Source organism: Lathamus discolor, chromosome 3 (genome assembly GCF_037157495.1).
Source record: "Lathamus discolor isolate bLatDis1 chromosome 3, bLatDis1.hap1, whole genome shotgun sequence".
NCBI classification, from domain to species: domain Eukaryota; kingdom Metazoa; phylum Chordata; class Aves; order Psittaciformes; family Psittacidae; genus Lathamus; species Lathamus discolor.
This window is the reverse complement of record NC_088886.1, coordinates 65,477,965-65,500,057: the sequence shown is the minus strand read 5'-3', so window position 1 is coordinate 65,500,057 and position 22,093 is coordinate 65,477,965. Positions and strand designations below refer to the sequence as shown.

General features: G+C 53.8%; 3 protein-coding genes across 9 annotated transcripts in view; 1 reads left to right on the top strand and 2 right to left on the bottom strand.

The window, feature by feature from the left end:
- Positions 1–1,469: 1,469 nt before the first annotated feature.
- Positions 1,470–10,893, top strand: RAB17 (RAB17, member RAS oncogene family). Of its 2 annotated transcripts, XM_065669623.1 has the most exons (7): positions 1,470–1,962; positions 4,509–4,562; positions 6,639–6,798; positions 8,707–8,858; positions 9,472–9,597; positions 9,791–9,884; positions 10,382–10,893. In XM_065669623.1, the coding sequence occupies exons 2-7, from the start codon at positions 4,542–4,544 to the stop codon at positions 10,492–10,494; spliced, it is 666 nt and encodes a 221-aa protein (XP_065525695.1). In that variant the 5' UTR covers positions 1,470–1,962; positions 4,509–4,541; the 3' UTR covers positions 10,495–10,893. The 2 variants fall into 2 exon arrangements, with proteins under 2 accessions (XP_065525695.1, XP_065525696.1); XM_065669624.1 differs by lacking the exon at positions 4,509–4,562 and having other exon boundaries at positions 1,476–1,962.
- A 710-nt stretch (positions 10,894–11,603) lies between these two features.
- PRLH (prolactin releasing hormone) lies at positions 11,604–13,185 on the bottom strand. The gene is made up of 3 exons (XM_065672715.1): positions 13,106–13,185; positions 12,044–12,251; positions 11,604–11,811 (listed from the first exon to the last, which is right to left on the bottom strand). The coding sequence occupies exons 2-3, from the start codon at positions 12,153–12,155 to the stop codon at positions 11,639–11,641; spliced, it is 285 nt and encodes a 94-aa protein (XP_065528787.1). The 5' UTR covers positions 12,156–12,251; positions 13,106–13,185; the 3' UTR covers positions 11,604–11,638.
- A 1,115-nt stretch (positions 13,186–14,300) lies between these two features.
- MLPH (melanophilin) overlaps positions 14,301–22,093 on the bottom strand; it is a 28,813-nt gene continuing 21,020 nt past the window's right edge. For 3 of the 6 annotated variants that reach the window (XM_065669617.1, XM_065669618.1, XM_065669620.1), the window contains 7 exons: positions 21,283–21,477; positions 18,992–19,147; positions 18,802–18,894; positions 18,348–18,413; positions 18,148–18,205; positions 16,672–16,769; positions 14,301–16,339 (listed from right to left, as the gene is read on the bottom strand). In XM_065669617.1, coding sequence (XP_065525689.1) covers positions 16,313–16,339; positions 16,672–16,769; positions 18,148–18,205; positions 18,348–18,413; positions 18,802–18,894; positions 18,992–19,147; positions 21,283–21,477 — 693 coding nt within the window. In that variant the 3' untranslated portion in view covers positions 14,301–16,312. The remainder of the gene's footprint in view (positions 16,340–16,671; positions 16,770–18,147; positions 18,206–18,347; positions 18,414–18,801; positions 18,895–18,991; positions 19,148–21,282; positions 21,478–22,093) is intronic. The other 3 variants (XM_065669619.1, XM_065669621.1, XM_065669622.1) reach the window with 1 other exon arrangement.

Here is a 22,093-nt window from a genome sequence, read left to right as displayed (position 1 = left end):
GAGAGCCTCATTTTCTAAGAATTCAGTGCCTAGTTCAGGTGCATGATGTTACCACAGCTTGTAAATGGGAGCAAGCTGCCTTTCACAATCCCTCATTGCTTTGGGCAAGGATTCTTGCTGCAGCAATTGCAGACAAGTGTATCCACGTGCCCAACCCTTTCCAGGCCCTGAAACACCTTTCTACCTCTCTGCTGTGCCATTGTGACTGCTCACAGGGTCACACAAACTCACACTGAGGAACTCTCCAAAGCCCTCAAAAAAAAAAAAAAAATAAGGCTTTAAGTCAGCTTATTTCACAGCACAGCCTTGTGAAACAAGTTAAAGGGACCTGGAAAGGAAAACACTTTCCTTCCCTCTGGCAAAAAGGCTGCAAGCAGGGTAAGACTGGCTCTTAGGCTGGAGGCATTTGTGGGTGTACTCAAGCCAGTTTTGTTGTGATGGTGCAAACCCATGCATAGACACATTCCCAAAGAAAGGGAAACAGAAAACACTCTGATGTGGCTCACAGACCATAACCTCTCATAGTGATTCCACTTGGAAGGGCACAGGTACCATATGAAATCTGTGCAGCTATCTGGCATCTCTACAAGGCATTTCAGCATAGAAATGGGAAGTAATCGAGCAGCAGCAGCAGCCAGGCCTTGCAGTCACAGGACACAGACTGGTTTGGGTTGGAAAGGACCTTAAAATTCACCCAATTCCAACCCCCTGCCATGGGCAGGGACACCTCACACCAGACCATGTCGCCCAAGGCTCTGTCCAGTCTGGCCTCGAATGCTGCCAGGGGTGGAGCATTCATCACTTCTCTGGGCACCCTGTGCCAGCGCCTCAGCACCCTCACCGGGAAGAGCTTCTGCCTTAGATCTAACCTGAACTTCCCCTGTTTAAATTTCACCAACCAGCTTGTTTTTCTCTGTGTGCCTTAGCATGCTTTCCAGGAGAACCTGCTCCATGATCCTGCCAGGCTCTTCATTTCTAACCCGGGAAGACATGATTTCAAGCTTGCTTGTAGGACTCCTGTTTTTCACTCTGCTCCCTGTAACTGAGGATTAGATGTTGTAAAGTCTGTTTCACTTCCAGAAAGCTACAGGAGCTGTTACTTGAAGGAAACACATTGACCGTGATGAGTGGCAGACACACAAAAGCTATCTTCATTTAGCTTTTTAATTATCCAGTTCTCACTCCAGACCTGTTACCCTGATGCATTAACACGCTGTGATTTCTCTCTCAAGATACTTGAGCTTTAACAGGAGCAGCCTTCTCCAAAGCACCAGGCCCCAGCTGCCTGTGGCAACCAGCTATTACCTTAATTAAAAGGCAGTAAAACCCAGGCACTCAGTTTTTGCTCCCTTTGCACCTCCCCAGCTCATCTGCTGAAGTGCTTTGCAAGAGAAGCGGGCACGCTGTCTCCCACCAGCTGGTAAAGCAGCCACGCTCCTGCAAGCAAATCACTGCATCAATACCCAAGTTATCCGAGCCCGTACCCCGGCACAAGACCAAAGCCAGGGCTAGTGTGCGTCAGCGGACATTGCTGTGTTACAGGAACGGTCCCCGACCTCAAGCTCCAGTGCTGAGGTGCGGCTGCTGCTACTGCCCATGCGCTGGGAAGCTGGGCTGGCTCCAACTCTGAGACTCCGGGAAACCCCACCCTCCCATCCATGCACCCCCCATCCACCCCATGGCCAAACCCCAGCGTGGGGAGCAGGAAGGGCAGAGGCAGGGATCGGGTGCAGGTGAATGGCCGCCCGCTGCTCTCACCGTGGCGGCAGCCCTGCGGACCCGGCTCACCCATCTCGGCAGCGGGTCTAAGGTTCACTGAGCTCTCACCTTTGGCACCGCTCCCTGGGAGCTGCTGCCTGGCTTCACTCTTACCTGCCCGGGCGCAGAAGGGCTCGGGCAGCCGGACACCAGCCGACGGCACGGACTGGAGAGCCGGGAGCGCAGCAAGGCTTCTTCAGGAAGGTAACGGTGCCCCTGTGGAAGACTCCACGCAGGGCAGGGCAGGGCAGGACCCCAGCCGCAGCCACGACCCCCAGGGTGCACTTCCCAGACAGGCCCAGGACTCCCAACGTCCCATCAGGAAGAAGCCCTGCATCCCAGCCACAGAGAGGCATCAGAAGGGAGGGTGGCACCGTCCTCGGTGGCTCCCTGTCCAAGAGAAGAGGGCTTTAGGGAGACTCAGGAAGCTCTCTGCCCTACCCCATCCTCTCTGGCAGCTGAGGAGCTGAAGCTAAGGTCTTAGCCGAACACTTGGTCTCATCCATAGCCCAGGGCAGCCTCTGTTTATCGCTTATTTCCCCAACCCACTCTGCTAAAGCTCTCTCCTTGCTGGTTAAGGGTCACTAACTGGCTGCACAGGTAATGGCCTTTATTCTCTTCCCCTTAGCTTCGAGGAGAGCTGATTGTGTTGAGAAATAAGTGCTGTGTAAATCTAACAGTGTTTATGTACAAGCCTTTGCAGTTGGGATTTTCATACCCCCGTGTAGCCTTGGCTTAAATGAACTTTCCAAGCAGCTGCGCACCTACACCAGCACCATGAGAGCTTTAAGAAGGTAGGAGGAGGCTCCCAAAACCAGAGAAGGGCTTTGAGCTGAATACTTGAAGTTAACTGGGGAGGTAGGTGCATGGCCACTATCCGGGGGGGGGGGGGGGAGGAACAAAACTAAATCTGAAAGAACCTAAAGCATCATGTCCAAAACTTGCAGAGCTGGATACCTGTGAAAATCTACTTTGGAGTCCTATTAACTGTGGTCCCTGTTCACTGCTGTACCCCTGCAGAAAATCAGCAAGTGTCTTTAATGGCTTTAGGATCTTCTTAGAGCTTGTGTAGAAAAGCTTAGACATCAATTTGACATCATTAGACTTAAACATCATTAATTTCCCAGGAAGTTAAACAGAGTCTTAAATACCACTTCTGAGCAGCTCCATCCCCAAAGGTGGGCATTTCTTTTCTTTCTTCACTGTTTTCCTTTGGGAATAAAAGTCTTATCGCCCAACAGTGAATATACCAGAATACCCCTCCCCAGGTTAAATATACTTCAGAGATACTGATTTATTGAGTGGCAAAAGCCAAGCCCTTGTGGTTGCATTCCAGAGCAAATACCTGCTCTGCTGCCCCACTCTTCTGGGTTTTATTACTAATTTCTATGCCCATGAGAGTTTGAGAGGCTGCTCCTTAGGTAAAGTTCACTTTCCTGCTAATTATAAACAACTGAGTCACCCTCATGACCAGATTTGTCAGGTTCCTTCTTAGAAACAGCAAGAGCAGGTGGTTCAAAGGTAGCATCACTGATCCAGCGCTGCTGCTGTACCCAGCAAACAGATTGCCCTTAAGTTGATTTGCACTAAAACAGTGGGCTCCATAGGGAAAAGTGGTTAACGCTGATCAGAGCTGTGTCCTCATGCCCACCCATTGCCCACGGGAAGGAGGTAGGAGACATTGTGACAGAGGAACAGGGCTGGCTGCGAGCACAATTTCCTGGGCACAATGACGCTTCATCCTGCTTTAGGAAGTGAGAAATGATCTGTCATGGCCATTTCAGTGTCACCTCCTAGGTGAGTATAAGATGAGTCAAGTCTGTCCTGAATATCTGCTGCAAGACACAGTGGTCACAAATATTAAGCTGTATTTGGAGATTAAATCCACAAACAGGGTATTTTACAGTTGACTGATATTAGTCTAATCTCAGTCTCTTTATACTGAATCTGAGCAGGTTCAGCTTTCCCTGCCGCTCAGCATGGCCTCTAGGCAGGAGGACAGGACTGGTAACACCTCAGCTGTTCCCCAGCTGTTCTCCCGAAATTGACAAGTTATTCTTTGCCAGGGCCAAGCTAAAGCCCCAAAATCCAGCATCCAGCAGTCCCAGTTAAAGTTACCCCTCAGCATTTCCTGCATGGGAAAATGTGCTAAAGCCATTCTGCACAGAAGCATCGGTGACTTCTTTAAAGTCTGTAGCGAGTCGAATCAGACGTGGTAGTTCCCCTGACAGGAGCTGTCTGCCATGCAGATGTGTTCTGCTGGGGCTGAACTCACACGAATCAGCAGGGAAGTGCTTTAAATACTTCTCCTGGATGTACTCAGTTAGCCCAGGCAAGTCAGGGGGGTTTCCAGGTGAAGAATGAGCTTCTGCTTTGTTGGCAGCACAGGCTCCAGCTGAAAGAGCAGGGGTGCTGTTCGCTGTGAGGCCCCAGCACCATTATCTGCTCCTGGAGCAGGGATCAGTGACCCGGCCGGAGCAGCATCCTGCATTTGCAGAGCCAGTTGTAACCCTAACCCTGGTCTCACTGACAAGCTCTTCCCCAGGGCAGCCACAGAAGGGTGACTGCCAGCCATGTGAGGCGTCTGGAGCACTTCCCCATCATCCATTAGCCAGTGAGCACAAGGTTTTACTCTGTGAACTCCTTCAACAAACAAACAAAAAAAGGCAAAGGAAACAGTTTTCCCTAAATCCTATTTTCATTGAGTTGGAGTAAAGCCACTTGTCTTTATTCCTTGCTGTTCTCCGCAGGTTGAAAGGGAGACTCACCTTCTGCTTCTTAACATGGGAAAGACGCTGTTTCAAGTGAGATTTGGCAAAACTCTCCATCTCCAATAGGTGCTCACTAGTAAGAAAAGCTTCCAAGGAAGTTTCTGTCGTTGGATTAGTTCTCTGGGGACTGATTCGGGACCTGTGTTCAAGCATCAATGCAGCCTTTAGTGCTATACAGAGAGCAGCAGAGGGAAATCATGAGAAATTGAATTTGGACAATGTTTTCATGCAGTTTCTTGCTTCCCTAGAGAGGTTTATGGCTTATTAGCAGCAGTAACCAATGTAAGTGCCCAGAAAGGACCTCTAGGCCTACAGGGAGGCAAACATATGTAATTAAATACCATAAGGAGCACCCTATGCTGTACCTAAAATATAACCTAGCCCTAACAGGCTGTGCTGTACAAAGTGTGTCCCTGCTCTTCATCACTGGGCTGTATGAACTGCAGGAGAGGGTTTTACCCCTGGTCTTTAGGGGGATGAAAGCGCATCTCACTGAGCAGAAAAACCACCTCTGTCTAAAGATACAGACCTGGATTCCCCCAGCACTGAGGAATGATCTTAATGACAGCCTACTCTGGTAACAACTCAGGGAAGGGAGAGTGATTAAAGGCCTGGAGCCTGCCAGATTGCAGGGGAAGATGGGCAAAGTAAGAGATGTGTGGGATGAGCAGTGTGCAGGAACAAGAGGCTTTTGTCAGACAAGTGAGCTCCAGAGACTGCCCTGGGCAGGGCCACTCTCAGGTGTCTTTATAGAGATATGCCTTGCTCATTTGCAGGTTCTGCACACCACATCCTGCAAGCCCCAGGCAGAAGCTGGAGTAATGGCACTGACTCTTTCCTGCACGTCCTGCAGACCTGCGCTGTCTGGCTGACCAGGGAGTTATTCAAAAGCACACAGAGGGCAGCACCCCATGCCAACAGTGTTCACCCAGGCATGGGAGACTCTACATCTGGCATGGGGTAGCAGCAAGGGCATCAGGGCACACAGGTGGAGAACAACAGTAGGGCACAAACATTTCAGCATCCTTCACAAAGCTCCATTGCTGCCTCTGGGTGTTAGATCAGATCTATATAAAGGCACATCCCATCTCTGCACACAGTCACATGCTTGCTGGTGGCGTATTTCCCCTTTGCTGCTGTATGTGATATGGGATAAGTGCTTGCAAGGTCCTCTCACACCCTTCTGCTCAACCCAACCCCCTGTGACCCTTCCTTTGCAAGCTCTGCATGAACCTTCTTTTCCTACAGCTCCCCATGTGAGCAGAGATTGGAGGAGGAGCCCTGTAAGGAAAAGCCAGGGCAAAGCTTTGGCTATCTGCAGGACAGCAGGGTAGTGTCTGTTCCTTAAGCTCAAGGCTGGGAGTGGGGCACATGTGCCACCCAGGAGGGCTCCCACCCACCATCCCTTCCGAGGGTACAGCCAGCACTCTACAGCCGCTCTTTTCAGATCAGGTTTGAGGCAACCACTGTATCTGGGGCAGTGCTCTCCTGCCGTTCCCTGGTCACCGCCATGTGCTCCGTGTGCTGCTTGAGCCAGGTCCTCTCAGTCCTGGCTTTTTCACCCTGGCGAGCAGCATGCTGACTTGAAGCAGAGCTGACACAAAACTCATCAGCTGTGGAGGTGCACAGCCATTCCCTGGGCAGTGTCCTTAGCAAACTGGCAGCAGCATCACCTCTGTACCCAAGATCACCTGCAGCCTGAGTTAGGCTCTCCTGGTGTAACTTCTGACCAGCACCCACAGTAACTGTGGGACATAAGCCTAAGCTCTTCACAGCACTTTGGGGAAGGAGCAAGGCACACCCATAAGTGATGTCCATCTGCAATCAACTTTTCCAGTATGCAGGAGATGCACCCAGTCCAAGAAGAAGGCTTCTCACTTGCATAGTTTCTTTCTAAAGATCTCCCCCCTCTGGTCGTTACTGGCAGTGGCAGGTATTTTAACTTAATAAATTCAATTCAGAAGATTAATGATTTTATTCTAGCCTATTTTGAGGTTAGAATAGGCTCGAATGCCCCACCTGCCCCAGTACCACCAGTCAGGAGTTGATGCAGGAGGCTCAGCTGACAGGCTGATCACTGCAGATGCGCATTGAATGGTTTCCTTACAGGGCATGGCACAGGAAGAATCGCTGGGCACCTCCCCGGGGGGGATTCATCCAACTTACCCCTACAAGGTGGTTCTGCTGGGGAGCACATCAGTGGGAAAGTCAAGCCTGGCCTACCGATATGTGAAAAATGACTTCAAGGAGTCACTGCCAACCGTGGGATGTGAGTGGCTTCAATAGCTTGATGGCTCCAGACACAAGACCAGGCCTGATGCCCTTCCTTATAGCAGGGTGGGATGCAGCAGAACTGGTTGGTACATCTTGCAGTAGCACAAACCCACTTTTAAACATAAAGCACCAGAAATACAGATTCAGAATTGCCACTGATAAATTCACTTACTGCAGTAGCACTAAAACCCAAAGCCAGACAGTGAGTAATTGAGCTCATATTGGAAAAACAAACCCAACAAACAAACCAATTGGTAATTCAGTAAATTCAGTTTCACCCAGGTGTTGTGCCACAGTCAGAAGTGCAAATCTTACCAAAGAGGCACCTCTGCTTTAGAGAGAAAAGCAAGCCCACCATCTACACAACAGGATCACATCCTCACTCCCTACCATAGCAAGCTTCAACTGCCCAATTTATACTCTTGAGAGAAGGGGAGGTGAGACTGCAGCCAAATTACCTGGTGCAGCCACCATACATGGGGTGGGGGCAGCCCTATTCTTATTTGGTGTATTTATTACATGCAATTACCTTCAGATGTGCTGCTCCAAGGACTGTGGCTCTTGTGCAAGGGCAGAACGGAACCTTAGCATCATTCCTTCTTCCACCCACTGAGGCAACATGCCTCCCCTTGATTGCCTAATCACCCCCATCAGCAGCCCATCCATCACCCCTATCAGGGTGTTGCCTTAATTCCCTTCACCACATATCTCACACCCAGAGACAGACCTCCCCCTTTGCTGTCACCTCCAGCTCTCTGCAGCCCCTATTCCTCAGCACCAGGCTATGAGCAAAGCCATGTCCAGACGTGGTTTGGAGGCACCAAACACCACTTTCTGCAGCAGCAAAGAGTGAAACTGGGGTCCAGCTGCACAGCTCATCTGCCCCTTGCACGCTTGGTCCTGTGCTGCCCTCGCAGCTTTCAGACACCCAAGGACAGCCTCTGCCAAGGAGAGCTGCCGCAGCCCCAGTGTCCCACTGGCGCAGGGAGGTTGGGTGCAGGCAGGGCAGCTGCAGCAGGGTCCCTCAGCACTGCCTGATGGAAGGCTACCAGCATTGCCTCCTTCCTCCAGACCTCCCCACACCATGGCCAGGCTGCAAGTGCCACGCTGTGCCCCACAGCCAAAGAGCAGAGTATCTGCTCCTGTGCACGCTGACCTGACAGGCCATGCTGAGCAGCCTGTGTCTGAAGGCAGGCTACGTGCATGCTCATGCTGCATCTCCCGATGGTCTCCATCATCAAGGTGAGAGCTCTGCTCCCTCTAAAACCTCCCTTGAGCCAACATGTCTGCTGACATGAAGCTGCCTGCCCTGTATGTTCACATCAGCACAGCTTCCTGCAGCACCTAGACATTATAGATGTTAATTTTACATGATACACCTGGATTTTGCCCTAAGAAGGGCACAGCAGACACAAAGGTTGAGGTCCCACCTGCAGTCGGAAGAGCTAACTGGTGAAGGAGAGCAAGGCACTGTGGAGCTGCTCCCCTTGTTCTTCTGCTTTGGCTCTGGCTGGTCCACAAGTGGCCATCTGCTCCCTGAGAGCAGGGACGGAGGCTTCCCTGTAGTGTGACCCTTTTCAGTGGATATTTCTACTCACAGCTCCCACAGGTCTGACGCACCAGCAAGGTGGAAGTGGCTCTGTATCTGAGGGCTATTCTGCAGGGCTCAGAGCTATCTGACACCAGAACTGGTGTGCATCCACCCAAAGCTGCTGCCAGGAAGGACTCCCAGCCTGCCACAGGCTGCCCCGCCATCCCATCAACAGTGCCAGTACTGATGAGCAACCCACCGCAGTTTTGTGCATTAGAGCACCTTTACTGGCCCTCAGGAGGGATTTGACTTCACAGCAGCAAATCTGAGCATTCTGCTCTGCCTGCAAGTGAACGTGCACCTTCCCTGCAGGCTCCTTCCTCACACAGATGCTCAACATGGAGGTGGCCACGGTCAAGTTGGAGATCTGGGACACAGCAGGCCAGGAGAAGTACCACAGTGTGTGCCACCTCTATTACCGGGGCGCCCATGCTGCTCTCCTTGTTTACGACATCACCAACAAGGTAAGGCAGGGGATGCTGCTCTAAGCCCTGCTGCAGCAGCACTGCCAGGGCAGGTGTCCAGATACAGGAGTACCACTTGAGAAGGTGAACATCCCACCTGGGATGCGCCGGGGGCTGTCCCTGCCCATGTAGGCCCATGCCACCACCCTGGGGTGATTTTTGATGCTGTGCAGAATGAGTGCATCCTATCCAAGGCTGATTTAGCCTTAAAAGTGTTTGAGGGCTTGTGACTTGTTTCCCTGAGAGATGGCAATCAAAGTCATAGAATCATAGCGTCACAGACCAATTCGTGTCTGAAGGGACCTTTAGTTCATCCAGCTCCAACCCCTGCCACGGGCAGGGACACCTCACACTAGAGCAGGGTGCTCCAAGCTCCTGTGTCCAACCTGGCCTTGAACACTGCCAGGGATGGGGCAGCCACAGCTTCTCTGGGCACCCTGTGCCAGCACCTCAGCACCCTCACAGGGAAGAACTTCTGCCTCATTCAGTTCAGTCTCCTCACCACATCTCTCTCACCCGCTTTGGTTTGGTGCTACCCATAGGTACATATGCCTGAGAGAATAGGATTAAATTAAAACCAGATCCCTGAGTGGTTTTGTCTTCATCTCTCCAGGAAACACTCAACAGAGCAAAGCTGTGGCTGAAGGACCTGGAGAAGGAATTCCTTCCTGATGAAATTGTCATTGCTTTGGTAGGCAACAAGGTGGATCTTGCTGCTGAGCGAGAAGTCGCTACCGAGGTGAGTGCTTGGGGTGAGCTCCCACACCTGCTCTTCACCCCTCACCAGCAAGCACTGGGATATGTCCTAGCAAAACTAAGAATCTACGAGGCTTTCAGACACCTCCAAAGTCCCTGTGCAATTCCTGACCTTCCATGAACTGCCACTGTAACTGAACAAGCGGCTGAGGGAATAACTGCTTGTCTCCACCTAGGAGGGGGAAGAGTTTGCAAGGACCAGAGGCCTCCTGTTCATGGAGACATCTGCAAAATCCAACTACCAAGTAAATGATATCTTTATGGCCATAGGTGAGTAGTGTCGTGGCTTCAGATGAGAGCAGAGCTGTGTGCACGGGTCCCAAACTTCTGCTTCAACGCTGCAAATATCCTCCCCCCTGCAAAGCTGACCCATTTCATTGCCTGTGTTTGGCACCAAGATCTTCTTCCTGGCTGGTCCAGCTTGTGCCACATCCAGCAACTGCAATGGTCACAGCCACAGCAGCCCATGGTTTCAGTGAAAAGTGTCACACCTCTGGACAGAAGGATGAACAGATCCATCCCAGGATGCTCCAACATCTGAGATGGATTTCATGTCATTTCCCAAAACCACAATTCTCTTTTGCTTTAGTATCCACTCTGTGTGTAATGGTGTCCCCAGCATAGCTGTTCAGGAGAGAGCTAACGTAGTTACCATGGGACAACAGTGGCGGTCACCAGTGGCTCCCCTGGGGTGGGACAGGACAGCCACTGCATCCCAGCCCCTGGCACGAGAAATGAGCCCTTTCCAACCTTGTGTTTCTTCCTAGCCCGAGAGCTCCTGCAGCGGGAACAAGAGAAGGCACGAGCCCCATCCCCGCATGGGAGGTCAACAGTCACCCTGGGGGAGAGCAGGGCGCGGACAGGGTGCTGCCGGCGCTGAGGACCAGCAGCTCTGGACCTGGGTGAGGCCTCCAAGAAGAGCAGTGACAAGGCAAGCGGGACGCAGCAGGGCAGGGGCAGCTCAGCCTCGCCATCCTCCCGCTCTGAGCGAGGTCAGAGCCTACCTGACCCCAGCATGGGGGTTCCTCAACTCCGGCACTGCCTTCGAGCAAGAGTTGACGCACATGGGTTTCTTCCACCACCGTTCTGCTTCCAGAGAGGAGTGGGACCTCCCGGCACTGCTGCCGCCAGCCCTGACTGGTGCCTTCCCACCCCAGCTGCAGTTCACGCCTCCGTCTGCCTTCCCATCTGAAGAGGGAGAGTTTAACTTCCCAGAGTGGAGCCAGTGCCTGCCAGCAGCTTTGCACCAGGCTGCAAATAAACAGAACTTTGCCCTAAAGGGGTGGGTTTGTGGGTTTGCCCTAACCTGGATGTCAGCTCACAGGTGGGGAGGTGGCAGCGACTGGAGCTGGTGCTCCCCTCACCCTGCCAGCCCCAGCCCTGCCATCCTGAAGTGGGACAGGGGCTCCTTCCCAGCCAGAAGGCACATTTGCTGCCTAAAAGCACCTACATCAGGGCAACTGGGAAACAAGATTAACCCTTCCCTCCCCAAACAACCCTAGACCCTCGATGTTGGGCCAGGAGATCCTGGAAACAGATCCGCAAACAGGGATCCTGAGGGTCACCTTTCTCTGTGGCTCTTCTTGTCCCCAGAGCAGAGAGGAGGTCTGGCTTGGGGACACCGCTCATGCAGGAACATCTGGGGACATGCAGCACATCGGACATGGCCCAATGTGCTCCCAGGGAGTATCTGACCCAGGTCATGGAAATGGAGTGACTGTTTCTGACCCCAGCACCATGGAAATGAAGGTGTAGGGGGCATCCATGGGTGCTGGTGTGCTGCGGAGACCTCAGGGGATGCACTTAGGAAAGGAAGCCCTCTGGGGATTATATTTAGGGTGGCTTTTGGGGATATGCCATGTAATACAGAGAGCAGCTCTGCTGCACTGCACCCGCTGCCAGGGCAGGCTGCAAAGCCATGGCAAGATCAGCAGTTCTGGGGGTCACTGCCCTGGGCTGCATTTCAGACAGAGAGGAAGGGACATGGGCTTGAGAGGAAAAGGGCTTTTATTGCGGGCTGCAGCTCAGGGGCTCCGCTCCCCCCGGGGGGGGTGGAGGTGCAGGTGCGGGGGCGCACGAGCTTGCTGCTGGCCAGCCCCCCCCGGATGGATGCCCTCGTCCAGCGCCTGCCGCCGCCCGAACCGCCCCACGGGCCTGATCCCGCGCCCTGTGTACCAGGAGGGGTCGATGTCCGGGTCTGCAAGGCAAAAGCCAAGGAGCCATCAGAGGGGGATGACAGAGGACATGGAGGGAGGACAGGGCATTGCACCCATGGGGGAAGGGGCGACAAATGCCAGGGGAGAGGGAAAGGGGTTGAGGGGGATAAAAAAACCCCACTGCTTCTGCACAGGGACACCCGCTCCCCCCAGGGCAGGGGAGGCTGGGGGTGCAGAGGGTTCTGGGGGCAGGGGCGGGGGGGGGTCCCTTACTCCTGTTTTCGCTGCGGATTTCCATGGAGCGCTCGTGGCGGCGGCTGCAGGCGCCGGGCAGGGTCAGGCAGGCGAGCAGCAGGCACAGCAGGCAGGCGGCCCCCAGCTTCATCCCCAGCACTCTCCGGCCGGCTGTGGCTTGGCCCCGCAGCCTCCCAGTGCCTGGCGCTTCCCGATGGTGCCACAAAGATAATGGCCTCCGTCACGGCTGCGGGAGCGAAGAGGTTTGGCTTGGTCAGGGCAGCTTGGTCAAAAGCAGGGGGTTTCGGTGGGCTGGCAGCTCTGGGGATAACTGCTCCCCGCAAACGTGGGTTGTACAAACCCCCAGGGTCGTTAAACAGGGTTTTGTCCTAGCTGAGCACCTTGTGCCAGGCCTGGCATTGCTCCTTCCCTCTGGGGCTTCTGGGGCCCCTGTGGGATCCTGTGGCCCAGGAGATAGGGATGGGGCCACCATGAAAATGCAGGGCTGGCAGCACCAAGCAAAGGCTGCGCACATGGGTTTTGCTGCTGGATGAACCATGGCCACCCCTGCATCCTTGGTATGCACCCCCGGACCCGGCTGCTGGACTGCTAACCTGGGAGCACCCTGTAACATGCTTTATGGCACCAAGGCCATGAGTGCAGAGCAGGCTGAGTGATGGGCTTGAGTTCTGCAACCACCCATGGCAAGGGAGCAGGGCAAGCGGCAGAAGCAGGAGAGCTGTGTTAAGCAGGACAGGACGGGGACATGCAGCAGCTTTATTTTCAGGGACCCTGTGGCAGGCGGATGGAACTGGATGATCTTTAGGTCCTTTCCAAGCCAAGCCATTCTGTGAGTCTATGACCTGCAAAGGAGGAGTTTGCAGCATGCCGGGCAGGAGCCCTTCTGGGCTCCAGAGAGCTCAGGTTTGCTGCAGCCACCAACTTTTTACAGCCCCCTTTTGGGAGCCGGTAAGCCAGTCGGACGGACACAGGGACACACACACGCTCAGAGGCAAAGCAGCGCTCGGGAAGGCAGTCAGCAACAAAAGCATCACGAGAGGGAGAGGAAAGCACCGCTCCGCACGCTGGGGCTGCACTTACCTCGGCGAGGCGCTGGCTGCCGTCCCGCTGAGCCCCACGGCCGCTGTCTGAGCCGGAGTCCTCGCCGCCCGCCGTTTTTATGGCCAGTTTTGTGCTGATGTCAGAGGCGAGCCCCGGCGGGACCGAGCAGGGGCATCTCCCCTCCCCGCCGCCCCTCTCATCGAATCAGCACCCGGAGCTTCGTGACTCAGAAGGGACCAGCATCTCACCTTCCGCCGCCCGAGCCGGAGCGCTGGGGACGCGGTCATCCCTGTCCTTGACCCGCTCCTACTCCAGACAAGGGGGACGTTTCTGCTCCTCACTCGGTGCCTGCTGCGGGGCGTCGGTGAGTGATGCTGCCCTGAACTCACTCCACCACACGAGTCACGCTGGGTGCCACCCCCCTTTCTCCTTCAGACCACCACCCCCCCCCCCCCCCCCCAGAAGGCTGCTTTAGGGAAACTAGAAAATTAAATACAGAGAAGAAGGGAAGGCAACTTGTTGGGGCACACAGGCTGGCAGGAGGGGGCTCGTCTCCACAGCATGGGGACTTCAGACCTCCTCTATTAAATGGGTTAAACCACCCCCAGGAAGGAGGTTCTGATGGTGTTTATTCTTCTGGATACGATGCTGGAGAAGCCAGCTTGGGTCCCCAGCACAGGGGGCTGCTCAGTGTCCAAACACAGGTCCACCCTCAGGCAAAACTGGAATAACTGAGACTACAAATACTCTGAGATAGGGATGTGTCTGGGTTGGCAGGATGGTGAAGACACCGTCACTGGCGAGGTGTGAGCAGGGGGAAGGTCTCAGCTGCCGTCTACCCTGCAGGGTAGACATTGCCCTAAGATAGATCTCCATTTCGTGCCGCGATCAGCTCCGAGCACAGCCAGTGCTGGGACAGTCACAGGAGCAAAGCTGGACACAGGGCAACCGCTGCAGAGGGACATTAAAGGCAGGGAAAGGGATGAAGAGGACCCATGCCCATCACATCTGCAGCTCTGTGACCAGCATCTGTCAAGTCATATTGCCATCCTGTTCACCACCCTCTCCCTCTGTTCTGCTTCACTTCCACCAATTCAGCTTCTTTCTACTTTCACCTTCATAGTTTAAAGAGAGGAGTGCACCAGCTGGTTACAGGAGAGGATGGGAAGAGAAAGGAGCATTTGCTTGAGTGAGCTGAAAGAACAGACTGAAAAATGGGTTCCAGGTTCTGGGCACAAAACTGGCTTTATTGCATGATTTTGCATACATATATATAATCTACACAGGCAGATGGGGCAGAAAACCAGCAAATAACAACATGGGTGACTAAAGCCTGAAAGACGCCTTAGCTTGCCCTGCTGATGCTCACTGCAAGGACTTCTCAGGGTTAAGCATCCAAGCAGTTGTGTGGAAAGACTAAAGTTATGGGTGAAAACAGATACACCAAGAGATGCGGATGAGGCAAAGGCTGAACCCTGACAGCAGAAGGGTGGGTGCAAACCCATAGCATTGCAGAGGTCTTCATGGAGCTCTCTTCTAGGATGCTAGCCATGAAGCTGCATCCTGGCACTGAGGCTGGCTGGGCAGCAAGAGGTGCACCCAGTAATGCCACGGCGCCTGGGAGAGTTTCTACAATGGCAGCGGTTTGCACTGACCCTTTTGAATGATTTGACTTCAAAATAAGCAACCGGTTTTGTTTCCAGCTGGGAATCTCAGCCTATGGACTAACAAGACTGCTCTCAGATGACCACAGGACTATTTCCAGGCAGTTAGGAGTCTCTGCTACTGTGAAAGCTAAACAGAAGTGTTATTTGCATGAAAATTCACACTAGTGCTCATAATTCAAGTGGGTTTAGTTCATATGCACAGGAACAGCCTAAAACAGTCCAGCCTGCTTAGCCATTGATGGGGAACTGCCAGCACTGCTCTGACATACCTGCTCTGGCTGTGAGTGATCCTTCCAGCATCACCCACTGCAGAGGGGAGGGAGGGAGGTGGGGGCTATAAACAGGGACCAGCAGGTACTGAGCAAAGCCTTTTAAGAAGAACCTCCTCCCTCCAAGTGACCTGCGAAAGAAAGCAGCCCCCTCCCCATCCCGCTGGCACAGGTATGGAGCCAGGCACTGATCCACTGGGATGTGCAGAATTAAATGCTGAGGAGAACAAGCAATTGTGGTATCTAAGGGAGGTGCTACCAAACCCACTGTCACCTGCTAGGAGCCCAAGGCCACTGCAGCACGCAATGGCCATCAGAGCCCCTCCAAAGGATTGGATGGTCCTATCAGGTTCTAACAATTCCATCATCAGGACAGGGGACATCCAAAGTGCCTCTTGGTACGGGCCAGTCCCTCTGCAGGGTGGGGAAAGCCTGCAGGGGAGCACCTACACAATCCTTCTGGAGTCCTTCTAAACCTGCCAATACAGCCTTACCCGGAGAGGGGATATCTTTGAGCACTGTAAAAACAACTGAACCCCAACCAGGGGAAGGCCTCCAGCCTCTCTTCCACCTTTCTTGCCACCACTTGTCACAAGCCTTGCCCCACTCACATCCTCACATGGTCATGGCTGCTTCAAGCATGGTGGTGAGAAGCCTCAGTGGGTGTTTGCATGGCTTTGTGCAAAGATCTGTTGGCCAAGGGCTCACTGGGAGAGAGCCAGCATTGCTCCCACCCTGCTTTCCTGCTCAGGGAAGGGAGGAGATGCTCCAAGGGACATCGCAGGGAGCTGGGACCAGCACTGGGATGCGAATTCCAGCCCAGGATGCCTTGGTTCCTGCTCTACCTGAGGTACCCAAGAACATCCTGCACCATCAGCTCCTGTCCCCAGTCAGCACCAGGAGCTGAAGAGCAGGGAGAGGCACTGACAGCTTTTGACAAGGTGTCACTGCCCCTTGTGCCCGTGCTGGGAAGCCACACTGGCCTCCAGCTCCCTCTGAGGAGCTCACTCCTCTGCACCTCTCTGGTCCCCTTGATTAATCTGATACCAAAAAGCAGCCTTAAGCAAAGGTCTCATGCCTGCATCCTCCCATGAGAGCCCCTAGCCATGGGTCTGCACCCCAGTGCCTTGCTCCTCTCCCTGGCAGCTACCAGCACTTCCTGCCCACAACCTCTGGCTCCCTTCCTGTCCAGGGCTTCAGGGAGAGATGAAGATGGGAGAAGGAAGAACAAGTGCTGTGGGGAAGGAGGTTAGGCTTTGCGCTGAGGTCTTGCATCAGTGAAATGCAGTGGCAGGAGGGTCCCCCTCTCCTCAGGACAGGTGGGTCATCACAGGCTTCTGCAAGGCACCAGAGGGAGAAACCTCAGCTCACCACTGTGCACACACACACACCAGGCAACATTTCTTGCTGCCCCTGTGTGGAGCGAGGACCTGCCCCATCCCATGGAGCCACCCAGGCAGTGGGAACCCAAAGGTCTTGTTTGGTCCCTCCACCCTGGGGCTTACGACACACCAGACCTCATGGGGTGATACCCAGGCATGCCTGCCACCACTGGCCAACACCCAGAGCTGAGGGCTCCACAGGCTCAAGGACAGCAAGGGAGGGACAGATTGCTCTAAGTCCCATGTGGGGCCCAGCCAGCAGCCCTCCTGGGTGGCTTGGTTCATACCGCAAAGAGCCTCTCCACTCTCCTGTTCTTCCCATTGGGGTTTCTCTGCGTCAGGGAGCCACGGTAAACAGAGTTGCGGTCAAAGGAGTCGTCAAGACCTGTAGTGAGAGGAGAGAGGGGCAGCAGGTCCTCACCCACCTCAGAGATGTTTTTGTCACTCACCAAGTCACTGGGGTTTTACTATCCCCTGCTGGCTGGGGCTTTGTGTGTTCCGTTGCACTTCCCTTTCCAAGAGGGTGGTGGGAAGCACTTTCACAATAAGGAAAGAGAAGCTACTGCTACAGAGGTTCCCAGAGCACCGTGAGCTGGGCCAGCCTGCCAGTGCTCAGCTGTGACAACCTCTGCTCTGGAATCCGCCATGGACTGGCCAAAGCCCAGCACACGTGGAGCTCTCACCACTCAGGCCTCTCTTGACCTACACCAAGTCATTTCTCTGACACCACCTTGCTCCAGCTGCACTTTTGCAAACCCAACTTTGCAAAGAGAGGGTGCTCAGGAGACAGAATCTGCCCATTGCCCAGCCCAGGCAGAGGGGATTAGGTTTGCCTGGTGACATCCATCCTAATTGCACATCTCTCTATCTCCGTGTGGGGCTGACATGTCACCCAGGCTGCCTTTATCTGCCTGTCCTTTGCAGGAAGGAGAGCGGATGACTCCTCTTCAGCGTGAGAAGAATGGACCTTTCCACCTACCATCCTCAGCCTGGGAAATGGCACTGTTAATTGTCTGCATGCATGGGGAAAACAGGATTCATCCTCTGCATTAAAGGATCTTTCCTCCTTTCATCTTCCATTACCTGGAAAGAGACCCACTCTTCCTGTCTTTACACTTACAAGGTGAGATAAGAGAGAAAAAGAAAAGTCATTTCCTCGTGGGTCTCACTGATATGGGTCAGGATGAAACACCCCCAGTGGCTGCCCCTCACTACACAAGCTGTTGCGCCAAGTTTCAGGTCACTGACTGCTCTGTGGCATTCCCAAGCTGCTGTTTGTCATAGGTGGGATGTGGAGGGTCTCTTGCCCTCACCAGACACCAATGGATGAGCCAGCTGGATAACAGGGTCAAGGATACCTTCTCCGAGATGACCAAGCAAGGAAGAAATCGTTGTCAGAAGAGGTGATGGGCTTAGGTGAGGCTTCAAGGTCTTACAGCCAACAGGATGCCACAGGTGAAATCCCCCTGGACTCTGGGGTGGCAGAGGCCAGGCTGTATAGAAAGTCCTGGCTCCTGGAGACTGAGCCAACTCAGCCTGGCCTCCGCTCTCCTATCACCATCCCCATCCCCGTCCTGACAGTTCCTGCCTCCTTTCTAAATGGTCCACCACAGGTTCCCTCTCTCCTCGCAGGAGGCCATGAACACAGGGAAGAGGATCCTCCAGTGCAGGGGGACGCAGAGAGAGAGGACAGAGCATCTCCCCAAACCCAGCCCCATCCACCCACAGCTCCCCAACTCCCATGGCAGAGCCTCGGTCCTTACCAGGGATGTCGAGGGGACTGTTGAACTTACTCCTGAACCTCTGCAGTCCAGGCATCGTCTGAAAGAGATGGGGAGCAGCCTGCTGTGGGCAATGGGATGGGAGGACAGAGGTCCCCACCGCTTTGAAAGCAGCTCCCTGGACACCCCAGGTGTCTCCAGGCTGGATGATGAGCTGCACACACCACTAAACATGTACTCACTTTAACATCATCGGAAGACTCGCCGGGACTGCTGCTGGTGGCACCAGAAGAGTGGAGGCAGGCAGCCTGTGGACAGAGGAAGGCAGGGGTTTCTCTCTGGGTGGAGGGAGCAGACAACTTTGTCTGCTTTCCTTTGCATTTTCACCTCTTTCAGTTAGACTGGGCTGATCCTAAGGTAAGCAAAGGAGGCAGTGCACTGCTGTGGCCCTGTGCCCGCCCTCCAGCAACCCCAGGAAGAACACCAGTCCCAGATACAAAATCCTCCCTTGATGCATACAGGGAATCAGTGTTGTCTCCCATCCTTAGTGAGACATCTGCTCCCGGAGCCTTGGGGCAGAGAACCACACAGCAGGGAGGGAGCTGAGCACAGCAAGCCCTCACAGTGCCCAGTGGCAGCAGCAGCAACCTGTGCATCGCAGGGCTGGGATCTCTCACGTGCACCCTCCATGCTCACCTGCCCATTTGACTTCTTCCTTGCCTTCTCCACCGACTTCACTGTCAGCCCCGCAGCTGACAGAGCCGCGATCCGAGATTCGATGTCCGAAACCTTTAGAATGAAAAAGACCATAACAGAGGCTGATTCCACCCCCGGCTTCAATGTGCTGTCACTGGCTGGGCAAAGCAGCTCTCAGCCATGTCCTCACCTCATTCTCTGCCTGTTGCACCTGAGCAGCTGCTGAGGCCACTTTATCCTCCAGCTCTGACAGCTCCGAGTCAGTTGTGCCGCTGTGCTGAGCCCCTTCTTCGAGCTCTTTCAGGGTGCTCTCAAGCTGGAAGGTCTTCCCAGCAGTCAGATACACCTGAAAGGGAAAAAAACCAACCAAACCCACACACATTGCAGCATTAGCCTCCCTGGAGCTCTCAGTGCCTCTGCAGCCCCCGACACAACAGCTCCTGCCGCTATTTTATGGCTGCTTTCTTGCCTTGCAGCACAGGCCATACCAGCCAGCTCTGGCGGGGTTTTCATCTCATTTCCTCCCTTCCCCAGGCTTTTTGAGAGCAATTACTAACCCAGCAAAGTGGTGAAATGCTCAATGAGAACACAGGAAGGACCAAAACTCGGTGACCTACTCGAGAAGCATCACCATCTTTATGTCATCTGCTCAGAGGGGAGGCAGGCACCTGCAAACCAGTGCAGGCTGCTACGTCCCGGGGTGTCAGTGAGCTGGGAAGTTGATACACTGACTTTCCACATCCACTCAGTCTGTGCTGCTGGGTTGCCTGGGAGGGGGGTCAGGGGGTGGGAGCTTGGCCCTGGGCCGTTAACCAACCTGCAAAGGACAGTTTGGCTCAGGAACTGCTCTAAATACACAGGAATGGTCCCAGCCAAAGCACCAGCAAACACGCATGCAAACGGAGCCCAGCAGCCGTGGGGCGAACATGGGGCTGCTGACGGGGGGTGCATGGTGCATGGGAAGCAATGGGCTACCTTTGCTGCATAGGTAAAAAGGGAAAAATGACCTATCCCAATAAAACCACGGGCTTTGCCATCACTTGCCTCCTCCTGGCCTACACTACAAGGACGCAAGTCCAAGAGACGTTTGTATGCAATCGCATAAGATTATCAGATGGGTTGTGGCCACTGTTTTGCTGACTGAATCCCAAATCTTGGTATTGCCAGTCCAAGTCCTGCTCCTCCAACCCTCACTGCTTTTCCTGGGCCAGGAATTGCTCAAGACTGCCTGGCAAGAGCCCCTGGTATACCCTGCAGTACCGAGCATCCAACCCAACTCACACCACTATGTCCCATAGGTCTCTCCCATGCCAGTGCAAGCCCTGAGGCCATAACAGACTGGAGACATTTATGGGTGCTGTCTGTGAAGCAGCTCAACCTGTGAGTCACAGGGACACAATTTGTTGTTGAGCCATCAAACTCTTCCAGTGTCCTCTGAGGTGGCACAGTCCAGGAGGAGAGCATCAAGCTGTGACTCAGCCAGGGCCAGGAGGGAATGGCAGGCTGAGCATGCACCTCCCAGGGCCATCTCTACCCATCTCCTTGTCCCAGACCTGCCACTGACAGCACTAAGCCCATAGTTCACATCCTTCCCAGCCCTATTCCCTCTTCTGGGAGAGGGGGAACCTCAAACCCTTCATGCAGACACCCCTCTTTCCCTGGGATGCTGCATTTGGCCAGAAACCACTTTCTGAGCACACTCTTCTGCCAGCAGCTCACTGCTTTTATGTATAAGCTTTCCCCAATAAGAGATAAGCCACAGTATGTCATAAAACCTGGCTCCCCAGGATGTTTCTGACAGCGAAACCTGACCACCCAGATGGAGATGCAACTCTTTGCCCCATCCTTGAAGTATTTCTTTGCATCTTGGCAAATGGCACTGTAGATGCAATCCATTTCCACAGGGGACCAATTCATATGGGTTTACTATATCTAATTGTTGGCGCTTCAGTGCCACACAAACCCAGCAGGAGGTTGTGCTCTGGATGTGAACTTACCACCTGCATGAGCCCATCAGCTCCAGGCATAAGTCAGCATTAGCAAACAGGTAGGACATGCTATCCTTGTTCATGAAAGCTTTGATGAAATGCAGTGCTGGGCAGGAGCCAAAGTGAAGCAGGACAAAAGATTCTGCTGCAGCTGGAGCACAGGGCTGCAGAATCCAGCAAAGCAGCACTACAGCAAACTGAGGACTGCACTCATCCTCCTTCCCTGGCACTCAGCTGGGGAAACCAGGAACCGAGGCACAAGGAAAGCAGCAAGACAGAGCATCTGCACTTGCTATTGTGCCACCCCCCTTGTAAGAGAGCCCTGGCCACCATCAGGTGAGAGTGGACTCAAACCCCTGTGCCGTGCCCATCCTTTTAGTGCTGGCCTACCCACTAGTAGGCAGCTTTGGGGGGTTTCCTCCGTATTCCCCCCTCCCTCCTTGCTGACGCCCTCCCTGCTTGCAGAAACCTCTCATGAACCCTAGAACCTTACATTTTCTTCAAGCTCACGGTATGCTTCGGCCACCTCCTTCCCATCTCCCAGGCTGGGAGGATGCCCTGCGGGGAGGACACAGCCACCGTTGCACTGGCTCTCTCCATGCAACAACTCACACACCGCTTGCTCCGTGGCATTTATGGTTCTCAGCACTTTGATCGTGATTTCACTCAAAGCCTGAGCTGATGACCTCTGTGAACGCCAGGTACAGCCAGAGCGGAGCGGGGAGCAGGGAGAGAAATAAGGACATTATTTTAACGTGGTGTGTAAAACCGAGCAAGTCGGGTATCAGACCTTCAGGAGCTGTAGAAAGATGGAGAAGTGGTAATTAAAGGGCTTACGCTGCTCCTGAAGGGCTTCTCACTGGAGATGGATGCCTGGCTAAAGCAGAGGTTTGATCTCAGCCCGTGCTTGCTGGAGGATGGCTGTGACAAAAGAAGTAATCTCAAAAGTCTTGGAAAAGAGGTTATCAGGGGATGTGTCACTCACCAGTGCTGTCTGACAGCAGCAGCACTTGGCCACCTGAAGGCCACTCAGTTACTCAGCAGATAAGATCTAATTGCAGCATATTGCTTTCCACTTCAGCACAGGTGCAAATAACTCCAATAACTCCTGGAGTTTATGGCAAAGGAAAAAAAGAACAACTATATTGTATTGCCACAGTGCCAGAACTTGGGACTAACGCCCCCTCTGCCCACCCCAAGGAGCACTGATGACAGTAATGCTCCTAAGTGCTGCCTTTTGCTTGCTAAGGCATTAAGCAAATGTAAAAACAGACTGAAGAAACTCACGATCTCTCTCTCAACTG

Bases quoted from the DNA above. Each gene is read 5' to 3' on its own strand.
- RAB17 (XM_065669623.1), top strand. From the start codon at position 4,542: ATGGGAAAGACGCTGTTTCAA. The intron at 8,859-9,471 runs GTAAGGCAGGGG...TCATCTCTCCAG, and splicing joins TTTACGACATCACCAACAAG to GAAACACTCAACAGAGCAAA. The intron at 9,598-9,790 runs GTGAGTGCTTGG...GTCTCCACCTAG, and splicing joins AGCGAGAAGTCGCTACCGAG to GAGGGGGAAGAGTTTGCAAG.
- PRLH (XM_065672715.1), bottom strand. From the start codon at position 12,155: ATGAAGCTGGGGGCCGCCTGCCTGCTGTGCCTGCTGCTCGCCTGCCTG. The intron at 11,812-12,043 runs GTAAGGGACCCC...TTTGCCTTGCAG, and splicing joins AATCCGCAGCGAAAACAGGA to ACCCGGACATCGACCCCTCC.